The 24757-nt window shown below is 49.6% G+C and overlaps 1 protein-coding gene across 1 annotated transcript; it reads left to right on the top strand.

Moving 5' to 3' along the window:
• The first annotated feature begins 3767 nt into the window (after nt 1-3767).
• LOC109781942 (probable sugar phosphate/phosphate translocator At4g32390) lies at nt 3768-5194 on the top strand. The gene has a single exon (XM_020340529.4). The coding sequence runs from the start codon at nt 3866-3868 to the stop codon at nt 4973-4975; it is 1110 nt and encodes a 369-aa protein (XP_020196118.1). The 5' UTR covers nt 3768-3865; the 3' UTR covers nt 4976-5194.
• Nucleotides 5195-24757: the final 19563 nt, after the last annotated feature.

The raw sequence follows: 24757 nt of genomic DNA, 5'->3' as shown, positions 1-24757 counted from the left end.
CGCCAATGGCCGCACCGGCGCCACCCCTCGCCTCCACCCGCCGTGGCACCTGGCCGCGCCGGCGAGCCCCGCCATCGGTGCCCTGGCGTCCTCGTCCCGCCCTGTGGGCGAGCGCTCGCTCGGGTGCGCCCGCACCCGCTGGACCAAACCCGCTATGGCCCCTCTGGGCCACAGACAGGTGGGCCCCCGCGCCCAGAACGTAATAAAAAATGATTTAAAAAAGTAAATTAATAAAAATAAATAAATAAATAAAGATAATTAATTAACTTAATTAATCCTGTTAATATTAACTAATTAAGATTAATTAACTTAATAACTAATTAACCTAATTAACTACTGTTAATTAGCTAACAGCCCCTGACAGGTGGAACCCACCTGTCAGGTTGACCAGGTCAACGGTCAACGTTGACTGCTGACGTCATGTTGATGCATTAATTAAATTTCGAATTAAAATAATTTATTAAATTCTAAAAATGATTTAAATTTTTAATATTTAATATAAAATAAACCGTAGCTCGGATGGAAAAACTTTGTACATGAAAGTTGCTCAGAACGACGAGACGAATCCGAATACGTAGCCCGTTTGTTAGCCACATGTTCCTAGCATAGCGAACATGGAACTTTCCCCCTCCGGTCTGTCTGTCCGAAAACGCGAAACATCGGGAATACTTTCCCGGATGTTCCCCACCTTCGCCGGTACCACCTACTGCCGCGTTAGGGCACACCTAGCACCGCTCATTGTCATGTCACGCATCGTCATGCTTATGTTTGCATTGTATTTACTGTTTCTTCCCCCCTCTTCTCTCCGGTAGACTACGAGACCGACGCTGCTGCTGCCCAGTTCGACTACGGAGTTAACGACCCCTCCTACTTGCTAGAGCAACCAGGCAAGCCCCCCTAGATCACCAGATATCGCCTATTCTTCTCTATACTGCTTGCATTAGAGTAGTGTAGCATGTTACTGCTTTCCGTTAATCCTATGCTGATGCATAGCCTGCCCTTTCTTCTACTGTTGTTATCTTTACCTGCAATCCTACATGCTTAGTATAGGATGCTAGTTTTCCATCAGTGGCCCTACATTCTTGTCCGTCTGCTGTGCTATACTATCGGGCCGTGATCACTTGGGCGGTGATCACGGGTATATACTTATATACTATATACATGACACCTGTGGTGACTAAAGTCGGGTCGGCTCGTAGGAGTACCCGCAAGTAGAACTTTGTGGCGGAGCGACAGGGCAGGTTGAGACCACCTAGGCGAGAGGTGGGCCTGGCCCTGGACGGCGTCCGCGGTTACTTCAAAATAACACGCTTAACGAGCTCTTGGTATTTGATCTGAGTCTGGCCATTTGGTCTATACACACTAACCAGCTACTCGGGAACAGTTATGGGCACTCGACGTCGTGGTATCAGCCGAAGCTCTTTTTGACGTCAGCGACTGAGTGGCGCGCGCCGCATTGGACCGTAAGCTCGCGCTTGTATTAAGGGGGCTAGGTCTGCTTCCGGCCGCGTACGCAACGTGCAGGTGTGCAATGGGCGATGGGCCCAGACCCATGCGCGCATAGGGTTTAGACCGGCGTGCTGACCTCTCTGTTGAGCCTAGGTGGGGCTGCGACGTGTTGATCTTCCGAGGCCGGGCATGACCCAAGAAAGTGTGTCCGGCCAAATGGGATCGAGCGTGTTGGGTTATGTGGTGCACCCCTGCAGGGAAGTTTATCTATTCGAATAGCCGTGTCCCTCGGTAAAAGGACGACCCGGAGTTGTACCTTGACCTTATGACAACTAGAACCGGATACTTAATAAAATACACCCTTCCAAGTGCCAGATACAACCCGGTGATCGCTCTCTAACAGGGCGACGAGGAGGGGATCGCCGGGTAGGGTTATGCTATGCGATGCTACTTGGAGGACTTCAATCTACTCTCTTCTACATGCTGCAAGATGGAGATGGGCAGAAGCGTAGTCTTCGACAGGATTAGCTATCCCCCTCTTATTCTGGCATTCTGCAGTTCAGTCCACTGATATGCCCTTTACACATATACCCATGCATATGTAGTGTAGCTCCTTGCTTGCGAGTACTTTGGATGAGTACTCACGGTTGCTTCTCTCCCTCTTTTCCCCCTTTCCTTTCTACCTGGTTGTCGCAACCAGATGTTGGAGTCCAGGAGCCAGACGCCACCGTCGACGACGACTCCTACGGCACTGGAGGAGCCTACCACTACGTGCAGCCCGCTGACGACGACCAGGAGTAGTTAGGAGGATCCCGGGCAGGAGGCCTGCGCCTCGTTCGATCTGTATCCCAGTTTGTGCTAGCCTTCTTAAGGCAAACTTGTTTAACTTATGTCTGTACTCAGATGTTGTTGCTTCTGCTGACTCGTCTATGATCGAGCACTTGTATTCGAGCCCTCGAGGCCCCTGGCTTGTATTATGATGCTTGTATGACTTATTTGTGTTTTAGAGTTGTGTTGTGATATCTTCTCGTGAGTCCCTGATCTTGATCGTACACATTTGCGTGCATGATTAGTGTACGGTCAAATCGGGGCGTCACAATCATCCACCGTAACCGGCAACTCCTCGATATTTTTCCTCGCCCTCGTTTCTACCATAATTTTTTCCGTCATGGACGGCCCAAAGAATGTCATGCAGGCGCGTCTCCGACCTGCCCAGGACGAAAAACTCATTTTCTATCATGATTTTTGTCATAGAAGTAGGAGTCCACCACATCTATGATGATATGTATTTTTGTCACAATTATCGTCATAGAAGTGTCATAAGTATGACATAATTTTTTTTCGTTCGGGCCAAAATGTCACAGATGTGTCTTTTTTTGTAGTGCATGTGGTGTTCATCCGAAGGCTTCCAGGAGTTTATAGCTCATGGGAAGCTTGTAATGAACAAGTTTTAGGGTACAAGCACAACGGTCACAGAGGGTTTAAGAGTAGGCATGCCGTGGAAGAAGCTTACTCCAAGTTTGTGCAAAAGCAAGCATGTAGCAGTGTTGAAGTTGACAAGGTGGATCGTCAGTTCGGGCTGAAGAACTTCATCATCTTCGTCCAGTTCATCGCCCTTGCAGTGTTGTGACGTTGGTGTGCTCGACGTGATTGTGTGTAAGATATAGTAGTAGTGGTAAGCTCATCAGGTAGGGTACAAAGTGATCACAACTCTATACTCGTATGCAACCAAACAACGTATACTCATGTGATCATAGACAATACGAGCAACCAAACACATTACATAGGAGCGTTGCTACTATACAGAGAAAGGATATGCAGGCAACCAATCAATATACAGACGATGGTTCTTCGCGTATGCTTAACCAGGTCATATAGTGAGACAAATATGTAAAGTGCCTAAAAACGGTGTGCACAACCAAACTAGTCGAAACTCGGCCAGGGAAAGAGGCCTACGCTCGAGCCCATCCAGCGATGTTGACGGAGAACGTTTTATCGAGTGGCTTTGATGGAGTCAACGCGATCGTCCGGGCCACCGGGCATCAAGCGTGTAAAGCGATTTTCTTATCGAGATTTGCGAGTGTATGCACGCACTAGTAGTGCAAGTGTGCATTTGACTCCACATTTGTACTTCCTTGGATCCTACGTTCAGAGAGCTGACCTTGGTGATATTTTCAATTGCAATTGCTACCACCACCCCTTCCTTGGATTCTACTACAGATTGATAATAGTACAAGTGAGACGCACCGCACGTAAAGGTTCCATGATTCGGCAAGCTACTGAAACCTGTGCCAATGTTGTTAAATAAACGTCGAACCGCGCGTCTCCTAGTCAACATCATACCGAAGCTCACCGCGCGGCCGGGGAGCTTCACCACCACCAGCAACCACCGCGCGCTTCCACCCCCCTCGCCCCAATGGGCGTCGCCGGCGGCGATGGCAGCACCAAGCCCCCCGCGGCCGCCATGGACGTCGAGTCCTCGACGGCGGTCGTGGCGCAGCCGACCTCGGTGCTGAGGTCCGTGCTGCTGTCGTACGCGTACGTGGCGGTGTGGATCAGCCTGAGCTTCACGGTGATCGTCTACAACAAGTACATCCTCGACCCAAAGATGTACGACTGGCCCTTCCCCATCTCGCTCACCATGATCCACATGGCCTTCTGCGCCTCCCTCGCCGCCGCGCTCGTCCGCGTCTTCCGCTTCGTCGACCTCCCCGTCGACCCGCCCATGACGCCCTCGCTCTACGTCGCCACCGTCGTCCCCATCGGCGCGCTCTACGCGCTCTCCCTCTGGTTCTCCAACTCCGCCTACATCTACCTCTCCGTCTCCTTCATCCAGATGCTCAAGGCGCTCATGCCCGTCGCCGTCTACTCCCTCGCCATCGCCTTCCGCACCGAGACCTTCCGCAGGGCCTCCATGCTCAACATGCTCGGCATCTCCGCGGGGGTCGCCGTCGCGGCCTTCGGGGAGGCGCGCTTCGACGTCTTCGGCGTCACTCTCCAGCTCGCCGCCGTCGCCGCCGAGGCCACGCGCCTCGTGCTCATCCAGATACTGCTCACCTCCAGGGGCATCAAGCTCAACCCCATCACCTCGCTCTACTACATCGCCCCCTGCTGCCTGCTCTTCCTCACCGTGCCGTGGACGTTCGTCGAGCTGCCGAGGCTGCAGGCGGCGTCCGCGGCCGGGATCGTCCGGCCAGACGTGGTCGTTTTCGGGACCAATTCGCTGTGCGCCTTCGCGCTGAACCTGGCGGTGTTCCTGCTGGTGGGGAAGACGTCGGCGCTGACCATGAACGTGGCAGGGGTGGTCAAGGACTGGCTGCTCATCGCCTTCTCATGGTCGGTCATCCAGGACACCGTGACACCGGTGAACCTCGCCGGCTACGCCATTGCCTTCCTTGGCGTCGCCTACTACAACCACGCCAAGTTGCAGGCGCTCAAGGCAAAGGAGGCCGAGAGGAAGGAGGATGCCGAGGCCGGTGCGCGACTTCTGACGCCGGAGAAGGATGCAAATGCGCGCAAGAACTGAAGCCTCCCCTCGCATGAGTATCACACATGAATTGGGCCCTCCAAAAGCAAAAGCAACACATGGATTGAAAGAGTTCATTATTTGTGCTAGTTTATATAACTTTTTCAGCCATAGGATATCCGAACTAAGAGTTAATTCATGTTCAATTGTATGCTTACAATTATACTTACAGGAAATGTAACTGATTGGCATTTGTTTTAAGCGTACAATTCTACCTTAGAGGCAGGCACCCATCAACTTTTTTTTAGAGCACACCTAGGTGTACCTTAGCTTTATATAGAAGGCATAAATTTGGTTAAGAAAACTATCACTTGATGCGAGCAACGAGTGTAGCATTAACACCAAAGACAAACACCACCGCAAAGCAACATACTTCGTTCATTTCTAAATATAAGTCTTTTTAAAGATTTCAATACCACTACTAGGGAAAACCTTATACGCGGAGGCTTATCAGTAGCGGGGCCTATCAGTAGGCTCTACTGCTAACTAGCAGCAGCGAGGGTGCAGAGCGCACGCTACAGGTAAGACTTAGCAGTAGCGTGGGCCCACGTAGCGCGAGCCCACGGCCCAAGCGCTGCTGCTAAGTGGGCCATGAGGCCACCCCCGGGTCTAGCCTTATTAGCAGCGCGGTTTGCTAAACCACGCCACAACTAATATGCTAGCTATAGTGTCGGGTCGACGGCCCGCGCTGCTACTAAATCTGCACGTGGGCAGGTGGTGGGCCCAAATTAGCAGTAGCGGCAGGTGCCAGACGAGTGCTGCCGCTACGTCCATTAACTGTAGCGCGGTGCGCACGACCCGCGCTACTGCTAAGCCACCTTATACTAACCCGGCCCGTCGGTTTCCTCCCTCACCATACTTACTCTCACTCCATATCTCTGGTGCAATGCTCTCTGGTCGCCGTCGCCAGCCATCGCCGCCCATCACTGTCACCCGGCGTCGTCGCCCGCGCGTCACCACCCGCCGCAGTCGCCCGTGTGCCACCACCCGCTGCCGTCGCCCGCGCACCACCACCAGTGAGGTAGCTCCTCCTACCTCCCCCTCCTCCCTCCATCCCTTCTCTCTCTGTTCTTGTAGAATGTAGGTAATTTGAATGTAGGTTTTTAATAGAATAATTTTTTCGGTCATTTGAGTAAATGTAATTTTATTTTACTACTTTAGGTGTTTTGAATAGAATAGGAAATTTTATGTCTTTTGAATAGAAATTTTAGTAACATAAATTGTTTAGGTATAGAAAGTTTTCAATATAGAAATGTATCGGAATGCCATATGAGAAATTTACTAATAGAAATTTTTAGTAAGAAAATTTAGGCGTGGAAATTTTTAGTAAGAAAATTTAGTTATGCTTCTTAACCAAATGAAATGTTTGGGTTATAAGATATATTGAAATGTTTTTGTCAATATTGAACCATTGAAATGCAATGAGCACCAGTTTGGATGCTCTTGTGCGAATGCTTATGATATGATCCGGATAGAGTTTCAAGTTTAAACATCGTTGTATATTTATGGACATGTTTGTATCGTAGGGAAAATCCGAGTGGCCTATGGTTTGCCGGAGTGTTGATTCATTTCCGTCCCGACAAATTTCAGGCGCTCGATACATCCTATTTTAGCAAATGTCATGCCAGATTTTTCCGTGAATTTTAGCATGACTTGTGCTACAATATGTAGGAAATATTGAGTGCCTCGGATTTGCCAGAAAGAGAATTAAATGACATTTCGGGCTGACTTTAAGTCTGTCGGGGCTCCATACATGACAGTCCAAAAATCAGTGAGAGAGAGTCTCCACCATATATGAGAGAAGAAGAATGCCGACTGTTGTCGTGGGGGTCGCTTCTCCTTGTTCTAGACCTTTGTTATGCACTAGGGGGAGGAGGAGTAGTGACCATCACCGACGGTCGAAAAAATCAGTGAGGGAGTGTCCACCATATTTGAGAGAGGAAGAAGAATCCCAACTGTTGTCGTGGGGGTAGCTTCTTCATTCCAAGGTGCTAGACATTTTGTTGTAATGTAGTTTGGAATGAAAGGAGGAGCTACCATCACCGACGATCGCAAATGTCAGAGAGGAAGAATCCCGACTGTTGTCGTGGGGGTCGCTTCTCCTTCGTTCCCATGTGTTAGACATTTTGGTGTAATGCACTCAGGAACGAATGGAGGAGCGACCGACGGTCGAATATATCAGAGAGGGAGTGCCCACCATATACACCACGTGAGATGAGAGTTTTCAAGGAAGACGCGACAGACCACAAGTCAACCCGTGATGAATAATAATGATCTGTTGTCGTCAGTTCCTGGTAATTGCCGTCGATCTATAATCTTTGAATTTTCAACACAGGAAATGTCTGATGATGATAGGATCCCGGAGTGCGAGTACTGCTACGGTGATCGGGGTTTGTGCGACAGGGAGCCTCACCTGCAAAATGGTAGGTATTTCACCGTGAAGCTGGAAGAGACCTTCGATGTTTTTACAGTACGCAACGATAAGCATTTCATAATAATTAATCATCACTTGTGCTTCTTTGCATCAACGTGTAGTTTCTGTTTTTTTTCAATTCGACTAGTACATCCCGTGCCATGCAAGACCGTATGTCTTGTAGAAGCCCAGTTTCCAAGACTTTGAGAATATGGAGAGGCTCACTGAAGGACTAAACATGGTTATGCGTTTTGGGTTAAGCTATACAATGTGGTTAATCACTCCTATTTCGGTTGCTCTAATTGGGAAGATCTCTGCAAGGCATATGGATTTGAGGAGGATATGCAAATAACATTAGATATTCGTCCTGAAGATGATGATATTGAAAATAATATCAACATCTGGGTGGATGTGGATATGTCTCCAGTTTTGCCTAAATGTGAATTTGTCAAACTAATTTGTTAAGCTAACTAATATATATTGTTAATTTAAAAATATTTGGTGTTCATCACTACTAAACTTGTTTATTTATAATTGTCAGCTTATTTCTTATCTTGAAGAATACTCGGAAGGTTGTAGACAGGACATACTACAACTATGGCTCCAAGCTTAATTGTGAGGAGAAAGGTTATCTTGTCTCATTCATACATGATGTTGAGACCTTTACGACAAATCACTCAATGAACCCAAATTTTAGTGGATATGTGCCACTAGTCCATGAGTTGCATGATGGTAACTTCATTGCCAAAAACTATGATTTTGTTAATGATGGTAACTTCATTGCATACATTCTTCTTACGTAAACTACATTGCTAATTATATATGTTACTATTATGTTCTTCAACAGAGGCTCCCGAAGGAGGTTGTGCCTAACATGATGTTTACCGAAGGTCATATGCATATGGTTAGCTTACGACCAACTCCGACGAAGGCTTACCACAGTGCATACTCGATTTCTTTAAACGACGGAAGGCTCAATATCAAAGAATGGAGCAAAGTGATGAATGCACACCTACAACTAATTGGAGACAACATGAATGTGCGCAAGCCACAAGTTGGAGATAGGTGTATCTCCATTCTCCATTATGGAGATGGACCGGTTTATCTGTTTTATGCTATTTTACCTAGGGAGAGGAGTAGGTCCTAGGTATAAAGAACAATTAGTTAGTGTTGATTATGACTAGTGACCAACTTGTTATATGACTCATGGATGATAATGATGATGAGGAGGAGTTGTCATATGACTATGATGTATTATGATGATAAGTTGTTAATATGATGATGATGAATGAATGATGATGATGATGATGATGATGAGTTATTACATCCTTGGGGTGAAAGAACCGTAGATTAGATTCAAGTGGATGGATCCAAAGTGACCAAGTTGGCTAACTTGGTCACTTTGGATCCATCCACTTGAATCTAATCCGTGGTTCTTTCACCCAATGATGTAATAACTCATTATGATCATAATGATATAACAATCTCTAAATTGATACTGTATGAAAACTTGTATAACGGTGTATGTATACGACATAAAATAAAACAGAAATGGAATACGTAATAATAGTAGTAGCACGGGGTGGAGCGGCGCTGCTAGTAATTAGTAGTAGCGCGTTCTCTGCGCGGCGCTACCGCTAACTGAGTTATCAGTAGCGCATTCCAAGCCACGCTACTGCTAAATGTTAGTTGTAGCGCCGGCCCCCGCGCTACTGCTAGGCCATTTACCCGTGCTACTACTAGGGTTTTCCCTAGTAGTGTACGGACTACATACGGATGTATATAAACGTTATTTTAGAGTGTAGATTCACTCATTTTGCTCCGTATGTAGTTTATATCGAAATCTGTAAAAAAAACTTATATTTAGGGACAGGGGGAGTACGACGCAAAAGAGCCTACCCTAAGCTGATACACAACACCACGTCATGACCGATGCCAGGCACCTCCGAAGACCCCCAACTTCCACAGAACTTCGCTTGTCGACGCACCATCCACCATGAGCGTCTCAGAGAAAGTGGCAGGTGAATGGCAGGACTCATTCCAATCCGGAAGACACTGTCTTGGACACACTGACGACGGGCGTATACAGCGCCAAGGAGGATCAAAAAGGACCCGCGGAGGATTAAGAAGGACACGGTGAGCATTGGAGGAGAGCAATGAGAAGCTAGTCGTGTCTCCAAACACAATGCTCCCAACAAAGGAGCGACGTCGAGGACGCCACCATCTGTCGGGGAAATGACACCTATGGGATCACTGGAATCCCTTCTACGGTTGGCAGGCACGGGGTTGTGAGAAGAGCAGGTTTAGGAGTCAACACAGCGATTGTTTACCCAGGTTCGGGCCGCGAGGATGCGTAATACCCTAGTCCTGCTTTGGTGTGTATTTGAGAGTGTTCTTGAGCCCTTGAACTAGCTATGGAGGCTGCCTAGTTCAAAAGAGCCGAATCCCTCTCCTGGTCGCCTCGGGCCTCCTTTTATAGTCGAAAGGGGGCCGCCATAGTGGCATACAGGAGGTGGAAAGGTCTGCAGTGGAAGAGTCTATCCTTGGGCATTACGGGACAAGACGCATTAAATGCGCTACTTAGGTGTCCATCAGCTTTATCGGGGACGGGAATGAGGCCCGTCCCGTCCGTCGCCGCTCCGCCTCGCTTCAACACGCGCCCGGGCCAGCGATGCATGCAGTGCCATGTAGGCAGGCAGACAGCTGAGGTGGCGCGGTGGTAGGGTCTTCACGAAGATCTGCATGCCACCACGCAGGTGCTTGCGGAGTTGGCTTGGAAGCCGCACGTTGCCACGCAGGCGCTTGCCCAGCTGGTTGTGATGGCAGCTGTATGAGAACGGTGGTGGAGTCTTGGTAGACGTGGGCCTGGCTGTGGCCCCGCTGATGTCCTCGGGAAGGGTCTTGCAGGGCCCCCGCAAGGGTCTTGCCGTGGCGTCGTAGTCGTCCCCGGCAAGGGTCTTGCCGGGGGTCTTGTGGATTTCCCCGGCTAGGATCCTGCCGGGGGTCGTCGTCTTCTGGTCCTCATCTGATCTTGTGTTTTCATGATCTTCACAAAGATCTGCATGCCACCATGGGGGCGTCTTCCGAGCCTTGGTCCCAATGTAGTTGATGGCGTCGGTACCCTTGGGCTCAAGGAAGGCGCGCTCTACTGGCACCAGGCAAGTTGCCCTGGCAAGGCTCTTGCCGGGGCTGCGGAGGTCGTCCCGGCAAGGGCCTTGCCGGGGGAGTCCGCCTCGCCCTCTTGCTCTTTGTGTCTCTGGTCTTAGCGTTTGCCTTGGTCGTCTTGTGCTCCAGCTTCCCTTTCCGGCCCTGCTAAGTGTGGCTGTGGGTGCGGCCCTGACTGCCCATGCACAAGTAAAGGGGTAAAAAAGGAATGCCCCTACTTTTGTACACCGACAGGAGCCCCCGGACCTGGGCCACACATAAGCGCGACACGTTGTTGGGCTAGGCTCGGAACGGTGCACGGGTAGGTGGGGCGGTTTCTACCGCAGTAATTTTTTGCCCGCTGCGCTTCCCCACGACCCGTGTTGAATGCGCGTCGTGGAGGGTCGTGCGTGACGTGGGTGGCATGTGTGGGGCGGTTTCTGCCCTCATGTGTCACGTCGTGGTAAAGAGGCGGGTCGCGCCTTCCCCATAAAAGAGAGGAAGACGCAGAAGCGCGGCTCATTTACCGTGCCCCATGATCACGGGGTGGAGAACGGTCGTCTCACCCATCCCTTCGATTCGTGCCTGCTCGCCATGTGTTCCCCATGCCTCTAAAGTGGTAGGCGGCGGGCGCGAGGGGTGGACACGGGTCTTAAATGACGAGGCGGGAAACCGGGTCGTCGCTGATTGGAGCGGCGGGGCGGTCTTGATTCCCTGCGCCCCTGATGGCTGGATTGGCCGAGTGGGGCGGTCAAGCCCCGACCCTGCCCCTTTATAAGAAGGGGGAGGGGGATGGCACCCCACAATCCTTCATACCTCATTTCCTTCTACCCCGACTCCTTCCTTTCATCTGCTATGACGAGAGGGGGCGCCAGTCCTTCGACGGTGGCGGCGAGGGTCTCTGCTCGACAGCGCGTCCCTCCTCTCCAAGAGTTCGCGGCGGCGGAACCGGCCGTGAGAGGAAGGGGAGGGGCGAGGCCGAGGTCGCTGTGGCGCTCGGGGAAGAGGTGGACGGGGCGGCACGCTGGCCTCGCCTCCGCGGCAATGCTAACTCCGATGGAGGGCCATGTCGGGGACCAGCCCCGCGAGTTCTTCATCAGGCTGCGTCGGCCACCGCGTCGTCGTCTTCGCCTTCCTACTCCATTTGCTCGGGAGATGGAGCTCGACCCGCCACAGACCCTCGGGTTGCATATGAGGGGCTGTGGGAACGGCGGCACACGGGTCGACGTCGACTTTCCCGCTTCTCACGTCATGTATCTTCGTCGCGGATGGAAGACCTTCGCTCATGTCCACAGCTTGACGGCAGGGCTCGTTCTCTACTTCAAATCAATGGAGAACGGCCTGCTCTCCGTCAAGGTCTTTGGGGACATGGGAACTCGCCTAAAGTGCTGCGTGGAGAGCTCCTCCGACGATGAAGATTCCTCCTCGAGCGAGAGTGACGAGGAGGACAGCAGCAGCGACGACGAGGGTAGCAGGCGGGAGGATGATGGGTCCGACTAGGGGTCGGATACACCGTCCCCAGGCAACGTCGGCAGCACCATCATCTGCGTCGCCAGCTCCTTGAACTTCTCGGGGTCGCCTCCTTGGGCGGCTGGCTTGGGGGGTTGGAGAAGACGAAGAAGGCGGGTGGCAGGCTGTCAAGTCAGAGTACGCGGGCACCGACGCCTTCGTCGCGTATTGCCGGCCCGCTGCCTCATCTTCCCGGCACCATCATCACCAGCCCTCTTCTGGGCGGCCACCGAGATGTTCTTTTGGTGTCTTCTGCTGCTCGCACCTCACCTAGGCGCTCTTTTTGCCCTCCTATTATCTTGTTTCGTTTCCTGAGGAGAGGGACAAGAAAGGGATTACGGGCACCTTATCTCTTTTTAGTTTGTAAGCCTTCGGGCCTTAGTAGAATTTAAAGCTTGTAACCCCCTTGCTCATGTTTTTCATTTCGTATGAACTGTAGCTGTATTGGATGTTTTTAATGAAAAAGGGTGTTTGCCAGGCTTTTTGTGCGTGAGCGAGGCCCATGCCAAGGAGTGAATCCTTGTTATTTTTAGGATAAACATTGCTGCCCGGCAACAGGCCTTGCCGTCCCCTTACTTCGTTCGACCGTTCTTGCGCTTTCGGCGGAGGCAGGGGTGAAGTAGGGTCAGGCCCCTTGTTTGCTTCATTGTCACCGCGTCTACGACCAATCTCCGACCCAGGGGATAGTTCTTCGGTACAGGAAAAGGGGAGCACAGCGATCCAAGAATTAAACAAGGTTTCACACGTCCCAATTCCATATGAAAATGCACAGCAGGGGATAAAAGACTTATCTGGAACTGCAGCCCCTGGCGACCTTGGCTCGCTGGGGTTGGATCTTTTTAGCTTGCAGCCCCCGGGAACCTTGGCTTGTCGGGACCGGATCTTTTGAGCTTGCAACCCCCGGCAACCTTGGCTTGTCGGGGCCGGGGCGTCGGTTTGTCCTCTTTCTTCCAAACAGCTCAGCGGAGATGTTCATGCACCTTGTGAACCTAAAAAGGACGGGAAAAAACAGAAAGACGCTCACTCGACCTCACATGCTAGGGGTTAGTCGCCGATAAGCACTATCAACCCTAACCGAGGGAGAGACTCGATCTAGCATGCATGCTAAAACTTAAGGCGCCAGCGCTTCGTTTATTTATGCTCAGGGTCTGCGCCTAGCTTTGTACAAAGGGTTACATGCCTTGTCGGCAAGGCTTGTACAAAAAGGGGGTGGGCTTGCCAGGAGGCCTGGCAACCGCGCCTTATGGGTAAAACTTGCGAAGATGCTCGAAGTTCCACGAGTTACTCACTGGGATACTATCTTCGGTCTCCAGGCGGACTGCGCCGGGCCTGGTGACTCGTATTACCCGATAAGGGCCTTCCCACTTTGGCGTCAACTTGTTGGAATTCTTGGCCGACTAAACGCGCCGAAGAACAAGGTCGCCTTCCTCAAGGCTTCGGGCATGAACCTTGCGGCTATGATAGCGGCGCAAGGCTTGCTGGTAGCGCGCTGCTCGCACAGCCGCCCAAAGACGATCTTCCTCGAGGAGCGTTGCGTCATCTTGCCGCAATTTCTCTTGCTCAAGCTCATCATAAGCGAGCACTCGGGGTGACCCGTATGTGAGTTCCGTGGGGAGAACTGCTTCTGCCACGTAAACGAGGGAGAAAGGTGTCTGGCCGGTGGCTCGATTTGGCGTCGTTCTGATTGACCAAAGAACCGCCGGCAATTCATCGATCCAGCGCCTTCCACACTTGTGCAGCCTGTCAAAAGTCTTTGTCCGGAGGCCTCGCAACACTTCCGCATTGGTTCTCTCAGCTTGGCCGTTGCTCCGTGGATGTGCAACAGAAGCAAAACAGACCTTGCTGCCGAGGTCCTGGATGTATTGCATGAAGATGCGGCTTGTGAACTGCGTGCCGTTGTCGGTGATGACTCTGTTTGGTACGCCAAAACGGCAGACTAGCCCCTTGAAGAACTTGACGGCTGATTGTGCTGTCACCTTTCTCACTGCTTCCACCTCCGGCCACTTTGTGAACTTGTCGATTGCGACGTACAAGTACTCAAAGCCCCCGACGGCACGGGGGAAGGGACCCAGTATGTCGAGCCCCCAGACCAAGAATGGCCAGGAAAGAGGGACTGTTTGGAGAGCTTGGGCTGGTTGATGAAGCTTCTTTGAATGGAACTGACACGCTTCACACTTGGTTACTAGGATCGTTGCATCCTGGAGGGTTGTGGGCCAGAAGAAACCTTGCCGGAATGCTTTGCCGGCAAGGGCCCTCGACCCTATGTGGGAGCCACATATGCCTCCATGTATCTCTGCCAACAGCTCTAGTCCTTCCTCCTGGGGAATGCACTTCAATTTCACGCCGTTTGGTCTCTTCCTGTACAGAACGTCATCGACGAACTGATACATGGCAGACTGACGGGCTACTTTCTCTGCTTGTTCCTGCTCCTCAGGAAGCTCCCCTATTTGGAGGAATCGAACGGTATGTTGTGCCCATGCCGGAGCCTGAGGCTCGACGGTGAGGACTAAAGGCATCTCTTCCGCCATGGGAACGGCTGTCTCAATGGCCAGGGCTTGACGCCCTGCCGGAGCCAATCGCCCTATGGCAGGCTCAGTGTCTCCGGCAACATCCTTGCTGGCGGCTCCGGGGAGCTCGGCGGGAAAGTACTTGCCGGGCCCTGATTTCCTTTGCTTGTTCTGCCATGTTGATGGTTCAACGAATGGCTGAGTTAATCAAAGCACAAAGGTACCTGGTTCCACAGGCAGCTTGAGGGCAGCGCGTTTCGACAAGTAGTCGGCAATGTCGTTCTCCGCTCGGGGAACATGCTCCGCTTGTATGCCGTCAAAACGCTCCTCCAGCTTCCTCACTTCATCTACGTAGGCCTCCATCAACGGAATTTGATAATCCTTGTTGACTTGCTTGATGACAAGCTGTGAATCACCCCTGACGATGAGTTTCTTGATTCCGAGGTCCGCCATGATCCTGAGACCGGCAAGCAGTCCCTCGTACTCGGCAGTGTTGTTCGTCGACATCTCCCTGGGAAAGTGCATCTGGATCACGTACTTGAGGTGCTCTCCGGTGGGTGCGACAAGCAGTACACCAGCACCGACGCCTTGCAGCGAGAAAGCCCCATCAAAGTACATGATCCAGTTGCAACTTGCCCCCTTGGCGGGGAGAGCAGTCTCTTGAACTTCTTCGTTGGGTGTCGCGGTCCATTCTGCAATGAACTCCGCCAGACTCTGCTTTGGATCGTCGAAGTGCTCTCAAACTTAAGGCCAAAACTAGATAGTTCCAGCGCCCATTCCTTCCCCCCGGTCGCATCTGGGTTATGCAGTATCCGTTGCAATGGGAGGCGGGTGACGACGGTGATCTCGTGCGCTTGGAAGTAATGACACAGCTTCCTCGAGGCCATAAGGAGGCCGAAGAGCAGTTTCTGCACACCGGAGTAACCTTGATCTAGCCCCCTGCAAGAGGGAGCTAACAAAGTAGACCAGGTGCTACATCATCTTCTTCTTTGGCACCACTTCAATTGGTTGCGCTGCTTCTGCCCCATTGGCGTCGGGCTCTATTGTTGCTATTGCTTCTGTGTCGACCTCTCTCTGCGCCACTAGCGCAGCACTGACCACCTGATTTGTTGCCGCTAGGTACAGCAGCAACGGCTCTTGTGGTTTAGGTGCAACTAGTATTGGCGTAGAGGAGAGGTATTTCTTCAAATCTTGCAGTGCTGCTTCGGCCTCTAGGGTCCACTCCATTGGGCCCGCCTTTTTCATAACCTTGAAAAAGGGGAGGGCGCACTCGGCAGACTTGGAGATGAATCTGCTCATAGCGGCAACGCAGCCAGCAAGCCGACGCACATCCTTAATCCGCCTGGGCGCCTCAATCTGCTCAATGGCCTTGATTTTATCCGGATTCGCCTCGATCCCGTGTTGTGACACAAAGAACCCGAGAAGTTTGCCAGACGGAACGCCGAAGACACACTTCTCAGGGTTCAGCTTGAGGTTGATCTTGCGCAAGTTTGCAAATGTCTCTTCTAAATCTGGTATGAGCATTGCTCTGTCCTTGGTTTTGACCACTATGTCATCCATATAAGCTTCCATATTTCTATGTAGCTAGGGTTCAAAACCAATTTGGACTGCTCTTGCAAACATCGAGCCAGCACTCTTCAACCCGAAAGGCATCCGTATGAAACAATACGTACCACATGGGGCGATGAATGTCGTCTTCTCTCGTCATGAAGATCTGGTGGTATCTTGAGTAAGCGTCGAGGAACGACAACAAGTCACACCCGGCCGTGGAGTCTACAATCTGGTCGATGCGCGGCAACGGGAAAGGGTCCTTTGGGCAAGCCTTATTGATGTCCGTGTAATCTATACATAGCCTCCACTTCCCATTTGCCTTGCGCACCACCACCGGATTGTCCAACCACGTCGGATGGAGTACTCCTCTCACCAAGCCTACCACTTCCAACTTCCTGATCTCCTCTGTGATGAACTCTTGCCGTTCCAGAGCCTGCTTCCTGACCTTCTTCTTGACGGGCCATGCATGAGGGTAGACAGCAAGATGGTTCTCAATCACCTCCCTGGGAACGCCAGGGATGTCAGATGCTTGCCATGCAAACACATTGACATTCGCCCACAGCAAGGCGACGAGCGCGCTTTCCTATTTGCTGTCGAGGGCGGAGCTTATGATGAAAGCCCCTCCAGTGCCATCCTCCTTGACAGGCACCTTCTTGGTCTCTGGTGGTGCAGCTCTGGATTTCTTGCTCTTGCCGGTGGAGCTCTCTGGCATGTCCTCGATGGGAGCACTACACTCCGAGGAGGTGCGCTTGCCGGAGTGGGTGCGAGAGGCCTCACCGGTCTTCTTCTTCCCTTCCGGGGCTCCAGCGGCAGGAGCAAGTGCCTTGGCGGCAGCTGCTGCAACTGCTTCCCGGTAGAGTTGGTCAGCGCAAATCAGCGCATCCTTCTTGTCGGAGGGGACGGTGATGATTGTCATTGGCCCAGGCATCTTCAGCGTGTTGTAGGCGTAGTGTGATGCCGCCATGAACTTGGCTAACGCTGGGCGGCCGAGGATCCCGTTATAAGGTAAGGGGATCTCGATGACATCGAAGACAATCCTCTCCGTCTTGTAGTTCAATCGCTTCCGAACGTCACGGGCAGCGTGACCTTTCCCTTTGGCTGACTTCTTCCCGGGTTGACCCCCTGAAACGTGCCCGTCTCCTTGAGGTCTCCATCAGGAATCTGTAGTCTTGAGGTTGCGTATTGTTGGAGAAACCAACAACAGCAAGCACCCGACCGCAGTTGTGCGATCAGGGTGATCCTCAGTGTCAAAGATGATAGGCGTGCTGGACCACTTCAGTGGTTTCTGGGCATCGAACGACGGTTCTGCCGCTGTGATCTCACGCGCCCACTGCTTGAGTTGGCGGTCAGAAGTATGCAGCGAGGCGCCGCCGTTGACGCACATAGCCTCTGTAGCTTTCTGAAACTCATGGTCGCCGGACTCATCGTCCTCTTCATGATCATCGTCTTCCTGCTTCTTGTCACGGCCCCGAGCGGGCCTCTCTTGCTGGTTGTCCTTGCCGCGGTGACCTCCTTGGCCGCCACGCTTCTTGCCGGATCCCTCGGCACCATCCTGACCCTTCTCCTTGTCCCGCGTCTCATACTCAGCTTTTTGCTTCTCGGCAAGCAGCTCGACTTGTCGGCAGTTCTGGAGGTCGTGGCCCTTGGTGCGGTGGATCTTGCAGTATTGCTTGTCGGAGCTCCTTTGTTTTAAATAAAAGAGTGATTTAAGTTCCATGTGAAGAAGTGAGTTTGGAAGAGTTGTCATAATGAGGGCTTAGCCTTGTGTAAGATGATTTATATGCTAGTTTGATGTTTGAATGCCTGGAAATATGTCTGTGTATTGCTATGGAACTAACACCGCAGGAAAACTAAGAAAAATACAAGTTTCGAAAGAAACAGACCAAAAGACGGCCCTTCCTGCGACCGCAGTGGTCGTATGGGCGGTCGTTTGACCTGCAGGAGGTACCGGCGAAAAACAACAAAGACAATAGAGTGAAGGACGATGTTTCAAACGGGCGCATGCGCTCATTTTTGCAGTTGTTTTGATTCTCCGCAGAAACCGTCAACGAGTCCAAAGCGTTCGATGGCGTTTCAAATGGGCGCAAACTCCCATCTCAGTGGTTGTTTGACATCTTCGACCAGAAGCACAAAAAGAATAGAGCGAACGACGGCGTTCAAAACGGACGTCGGCGCCCGTTTCAGTGGTCGTTTCATCTGCACGCAGGCAAAGGTGAGTTAAACCGAGTTGAAGAGGGCGTTCCATGCGGGCGCTTGCGCCCATATGAGTGGTTGTTTTACACGCCGGTGGCTCCAATAAACCCGAGGAAGGAGGTATTTTGCCCCCATCTCTCTCTTTTCTTCTTCCTCCAAACCTCTCAAAACCCTAGAAAAACTACACCCGATCTCTCTACTTGTGTGTTCTCAGTTCGAATCCTTCTGTGTGATCGATCTACGGTATGTTTCTCCTCCGATCCCAACTTATTTTTCATGAATCCGTGTTCTACATGCGTAGCATTGCCATGACTAGGAGATGCATATTTTTTTATTCAAACTTGAGTTTGGCATGGATTTCTTAATGTTTTTAGAGGAGTATGATAATGTGAGTACCGTAGGATCATTATTGTTTCATTATGTTGGAATAGAATATTGTTTTCTAGATGTTTACAGTGAGGTCTTCTCACGTACACGGTGATTCAATTTCATCCACCGCACAACCACAACAAGTTTTCACTCAGGGGATCGTCTTCACCAATCGTGGAGTAAGGAAAAAGTTCCAAAAGCTCACTACAAGGAAGATCAAAGCAACCAAATGGGCTTGTGCAAATACTCTTGCCAAGCTATGTATCACTCATGATTTTAATTTTCTTATCGCACATGAGATCTTATAGGAAACCGTGCCCAATGCAAAATGCAATCCCACTCGTAAATTGTTCAGGAAACATGTGTGATCCCGAACGTAAAGCACATGTCACTCATACCGCAACCATCAGTGATACACAACAAATCGCAGACGATTTGCAACGCTTGTATTTGTGCGAAGGGGCTCCTAAACCGTTTGTGATAACACATTATTGCACATGGTAATTGTTTGGGAATCGTGTGCGATGGTGTTATGTATGGCAGACGAGTGCCATATAATAGTCGTGTGCGATGGAGCATGCTACTTATTGAGCTTGTGTTGGTCTTTCCCTTGAAGAGGAAAGGGTGATGCAGCAAAGTAGAGATAAGTATGTCCCTCGGTTAAGAACCAAGGTATCAATCCAGTAGGAGGAACACACAAGTCCCGAATGATTGCGCATACACAAACAAACAAATACTTGCACCCAACGCGAAAAAGGGTTGTCAATCCCTTAATGGTTACTTGCAAGGATGAGATCTGATAGAGATAGGTATAAAAATAAGTAAAAGTGCAAAATAAAGTAAAGGTAAATAAATTGCAGCCAGGTATTTTTTTTATTTTTGGTTTTGTAGATCTGAAAATAATATGATAAAAGATAGACCCGGGGGGCACAGTTTTCACTAGAGCCTTCTCTCTTGAAAGACAGCATACGATGGGTAAACAAATTATTGTTGAGCAAATGAAAGAAGAGCACATAGTTATGATGATATCTAAGAAAATGATCATGAATATAGGCATCACGTCCATGACAAGTAGACCGACTCCTGCCTGCATCTACTACTATTACTCCACATATCGACCGCTATCCATCATGCATCTAGTGTATTAAGTTAACAAGAACGGGGTAAGGCCTTAAGCAAGATGACATGATGTAGAGGGATAGATCCAATCAATATGAACAAACCCCACCTTTTTATCCTTTGTGGCAACAATACAAATACATGTCATGACCCCTTCTGTAACTCGGAATAAGCACCGCAAGATTGAACCCACTACATAGCACCTCTCCCATTGCAAGAAAAATAAATCTAGTTGGCCAAACCAAATCAACAGAACGGAGAGAAATACAAAGCTATCTTAGTCATGCATGAAAGAGCTCAGAGAAGACTCAAATAATATTCATAGATAATCTGATCATAAATCCACAATTCATCGGGTCTCAACAAACGCACTGCGAAAGAAGATTACATTGAATAGATCTCCAAGAACATCGAGGAGAACATTGTATTGAAGATCAAAGAGAGAGAATAAGCCATCTAGCTACTAGCTATGGACCCGTAGGTCCGTGGTAAACAACTCACACATCATCGGAAGGGCGGCAAGGTTGATATAGAAGCCCTCCGTGATCGAATCCCCCTCTGGCGGAGTACCGGAAAAGGCCCCAAGATGGGATCTCATGAGAACAGAAGCTTGCGGCGGTGGAGAAGTGTTTTTGGTGTGCCCTCTAGTCTACGGGGAATATTTGGGTATTTATAGCAGAAAGTTTAGGGTTAGAGGAGCATAAGGGGGCCCACAAGAACACCCCCCCAGCGCGCGCCCTCTGAGATTTTCACCAACTGGTGGCCCCTCTGACCTCCTCCCAAAGGTTCCTGGATGTCTTCTGGTCCAAGAAAACTCCTCAAAAAGTTTCGTTCCGATTGGACTTTGTTTGGTATTGATTTTCTGTAAAGACAAAAACAAGGAAAAACAACAACTGTCACTTGGCACTAGGTTAATAGGTTAGTCTCAAAAAATGATATAAAATAGCATAATAATGCATATAAAACATCCAAGATGGATACTATAATAGCATGGAACAATAAAAAATTATAGATACGTTGGAGACGTATCAAGCATCCCCAAGAATAATTCCTTCTCGTCCTCGAGTAGGTAAATGATAAAAAACATAATTTTGAATGTGGAATGCTACCTAACATGTTTATCAAGTAATCTTTCTTTTATGTGGCATGAATATTTAGATCCATAAGATTCAAAACAAAAGTTTAATATTGACATAAAAACAAGAATACTTCAAGCATACAAAAAGCAATCATGTCTTTTCAAAATATCATGGCTAAAGAAAGTTATCCCTACAAAATCATATGATCTTGTCATGCTCCATCTTCTTAACACAAAGTATTTATCATGCACGACCCTGATGACAAGCCAAGTAATTGGTTCATACTTTTTAATGCGCCTCAGATTTTTCAACTCTCACGCAATACATGAGCGTGAGCCATGGATATAACACTATGGGTGGAATAGAAGGTGGTAGTAAACAAAAAGGAGAAAGAAATTCTCACATCAACTAGGCAAATTAACAGGCTATGGAGATGCCCATCAACTAATATCGATGTTAGTGAGTAGGTATTGCCATGCAGCAGATGCACTAGAGCTATAAGTGTATGAAAGCTCAAAAAGAAAACTAAGTGGCTGTGCATCCAACTTGCTTGCTCATGAAGACCTTGGGCATTTGAGGAAGTTCGTCATTGGAATATGCCAGCCAACTTCTATAATGAAAAATTCCCACTAGTAAAATATGAACTGTCAAAATAGGAGACTCTCTATCATGAAGAACATGGTGCTACTTCGAAGCACAAGTGTGGAAAAGGATAGTAACATTGTCCCTTCTCTCTTTTTCTCTCATTTTTTTATTTTTTTCTTTCTCTTTTTTTCTCTTTTTGTTGGCCACTTTGGCCTCTCTTTCTTATTGGGCACTTTGGCCTCTTTTTTATTTTATTTTATATTCCTCATATGGGACAATGCTCTAAAAATGATGATCATCACAGTTTTATTTACTTACAACTCAAGAATTACAAGTCGATACTAGAACCAAAATATGACTCTATATGAATGCCTCTGGTGGTATACCGGGATGTGCAATGATCTAGCGTGGCATGTATAAAAAAATATGAATGGTGGCCAAGCCACAAATACTATGTCAACTATATGATCATGCAAAGCAATATGACAATGATGGTATATGTCATAATAAAACGGAATTGTGGAAGTTGCATGGGAATTAATCTCGGAATGGCTATGAAAATGCCATAATAGGTAGGTATGGTGGTTGTTTTGAGAAAAGGTATAAGGAGGGTTTAATGCACTGGCGAAAGTTGCGCGGTATTAGAGTGGCTAGCAAAGGTGGGAGGGTGAGAGTGTGTATAATCCATGGGACTCAACATTATTCATAAAGAACTCACGTACTTATTGCAAAAGTTTATTAGCCCTCGAAGCAAAGTACTACTACGCATGCTTCTAGGTGGATAGATTGGTAGGAAAATACCATCGCTCGTCCCCGACCGTCACTCATAAGGAATACAATCAAAAATAAATCATGCTGCAATTTCATCGCATAACGAGAGACCATACGTGCATGCTTCGGGAATCATAAGCCTTAACACAAGTATTCTTACTAAACCACAATTACTCACTAGCATGACTCTAATATCACCATCTTTATATCTCAAAACAATTCCAAGGAATCAAACTTTTCATATTTTCAATGATCTTCATGAAATATTTTATTATATCCCTCTTGAATACCCATCATATTAGGACTAAATTCATAACCCAAGCAAATTGCCATAATATTTATAATACTCTCAAAATAATATAAGTGAATCATGAGAGTTCACCAATTTCTTCAGAATATAACCACCGTCGTGCTCTAAAAGATATAAGTGAAGCACTGGAGCAACTGCCTAGTTCAAAAGATATAAGTGAAGCACAAAGAGTATTCTAACAAATTCATGATTAATGTGTGTCCCTCTCAAAAAGTGTGTACAACAAGGATCATGTTGGGGAACGTAGCAGAAATTCAAAATTTTCCTACGTATCACCAAGATAAATCTAGGAGATGCTAGCACCGAGAGGGGAGGAGTGCATCTACATACTCTTGTAGATCGCGAGCGGAAGCGTTCAAGAGAACGGGGTTGATGGAGTCGTACTCGTCGTGATCCAAATCACCGATGATCCTAGCGCCGAACGGACGGCACCTCCGCGTTCAACACACGTACGGAGCGGGGACGTCTCCTCCTTCTTGATCCAGCAAGGGGGGAGGAGAAGTTGATGGAGATCCAGCAGCACGACGGCGTGGTGGTGGAAGTAGCGGGATCCCGGCAGGGCTTCGCCAAGCGCAAGCGGGGAGGAAGAGGTGTCACCGGAGGGAGGGAGGCGCCAGGGCTTGGGGTGCTGCTCCCATGCGCCTCCCCACTATATATAGGGGTGGAGGGGGCTGGTGGGCCCCCCCATGCAGGTGGGCCCTGTTGGAAATATGCCCTAGAGGCAATAATAAATAGGTTATTATTATATTTCCTTGTTCATGATAATCGTTTATTATCCATGCTAGAATTGTATTGATAGGAAACTCAGATACATGTGTGGATACATAGACAATACCATGTCCCTAGTAAGCCTCTAGTTGACTAGCTCGTTGATCAATAGATGGTTACGGTTTCCTGACCATGGACATTGGATGTCGTTGATAACGGGATCACATCATTAGGAGAATGATGTGATGGACAAGACCCAATCCTAAGCCTAGCACAAGATCGTGTAGTTCGTTTGCTCAGAGCCTTTCTAATGTCAAGTATCACTTCCTTAGACCATGAGATTGTGCAACTCCCGGATACCGTAGGAATGCTTTGGGTGTACCAAACGTCACAACGTAACTGGGTGACTATAAAGGTGCACTACAGGTATCTCCGAAAGTGTCTGTTGAGTTGGCACGAATCGAGACTGGGATTTGTCACTCCGTGTAAACGGAGAGGTATCTCTGGGCCCACTTGGTAGGACATCATCATAATGTGCACAGTGTGACCAAGGAGTTGATCACGGGATGATGTGAGTTACGGAACGAGTAAAGAGACTTGCCGGTAACGAGATTGAACAAGGTATCGGGATACCGACGATCGAATCTCGGGCAAGTAACATACCGATAGACAAAGGGAATTGCATATGGGATTGATTGAATCCCCGACATTGTGGTTCATCCGATGAGATCATCGTGGAACATGTGGGAGCCAACATGGGTATCCAGATCCCGCTGTTGGTTATTGACCGGAGAACGTCTCGGTCATGTCTGCATGGTTCCCGAACCCGTAGGGTCTACACGCTTAAGGTTCGATGACGCTAGGGTTATAGGGAAAGTATGTACGTGGTTACCGAATGTTGTTCGGAGTCCCGGATGAGATCCCGGACGTCACGAGGAGTTCCGGAATGGTCCGGAGGTAACGATTTATATATGGGAAGTCCTGTTTTGGTCACCGGAAAAGTTTCGGGTGAAATCGGTAATGTACCGGGACCACCGGGAGGGTCCCGGGGGTCCACCAAGTGGGGCCACCAGCCCCAGAAGGCTGCGTGGGCCAAGTGTGGGAGGGGACCAGCCCCAGGTGGGCTGGTGCGCCCCCCCCCCCCACCAAGGCCCAAGGCGCATGGGAGAGTGGGAGGGGGCAAACCCTAGGTCCAGATGGGCCTTAGGGCCCATCTAGTGGGGCGCCCCCCCTCTCCTCCCCTTGGCCGCCCCCCTTGATGGGATCTAGGGCTGGCCGCCTCCTCTTGGGGGTGGAAACCCTAAGGGGGCGCAGCCCCCTCCCCCCCTATATACAGTTGAGGTTTGGGCTGCCCAAGACACACGAGAACGTCTCTCTTTCGGTGCAGCCCTACCCCTCTTCTTCCTCCTCCTCTCCCGCGGTGCTTGGCGAAGCCCTGCGGGATTGCCACGCTCCTCCATCACCACCACGCCGTCGTGCTGCTGCTGGATGGAGTCTTCCCCAACCTCTCCCTCTCTCCTTGCT

The sequence above is a fragment of the Aegilops tauschii genome, chromosome 5 (genome assembly GCF_002575655.3).
Source record: "Aegilops tauschii subsp. strangulata cultivar AL8/78 chromosome 5, Aet v6.0, whole genome shotgun sequence".
NCBI lineage: Eukaryota > Viridiplantae > Streptophyta > Magnoliopsida > Poales > Poaceae > Aegilops > Aegilops tauschii.
Note: the sequence above shows the minus strand (reverse complement) of the source record. Positions and strands in the feature narration are given on the sequence as shown.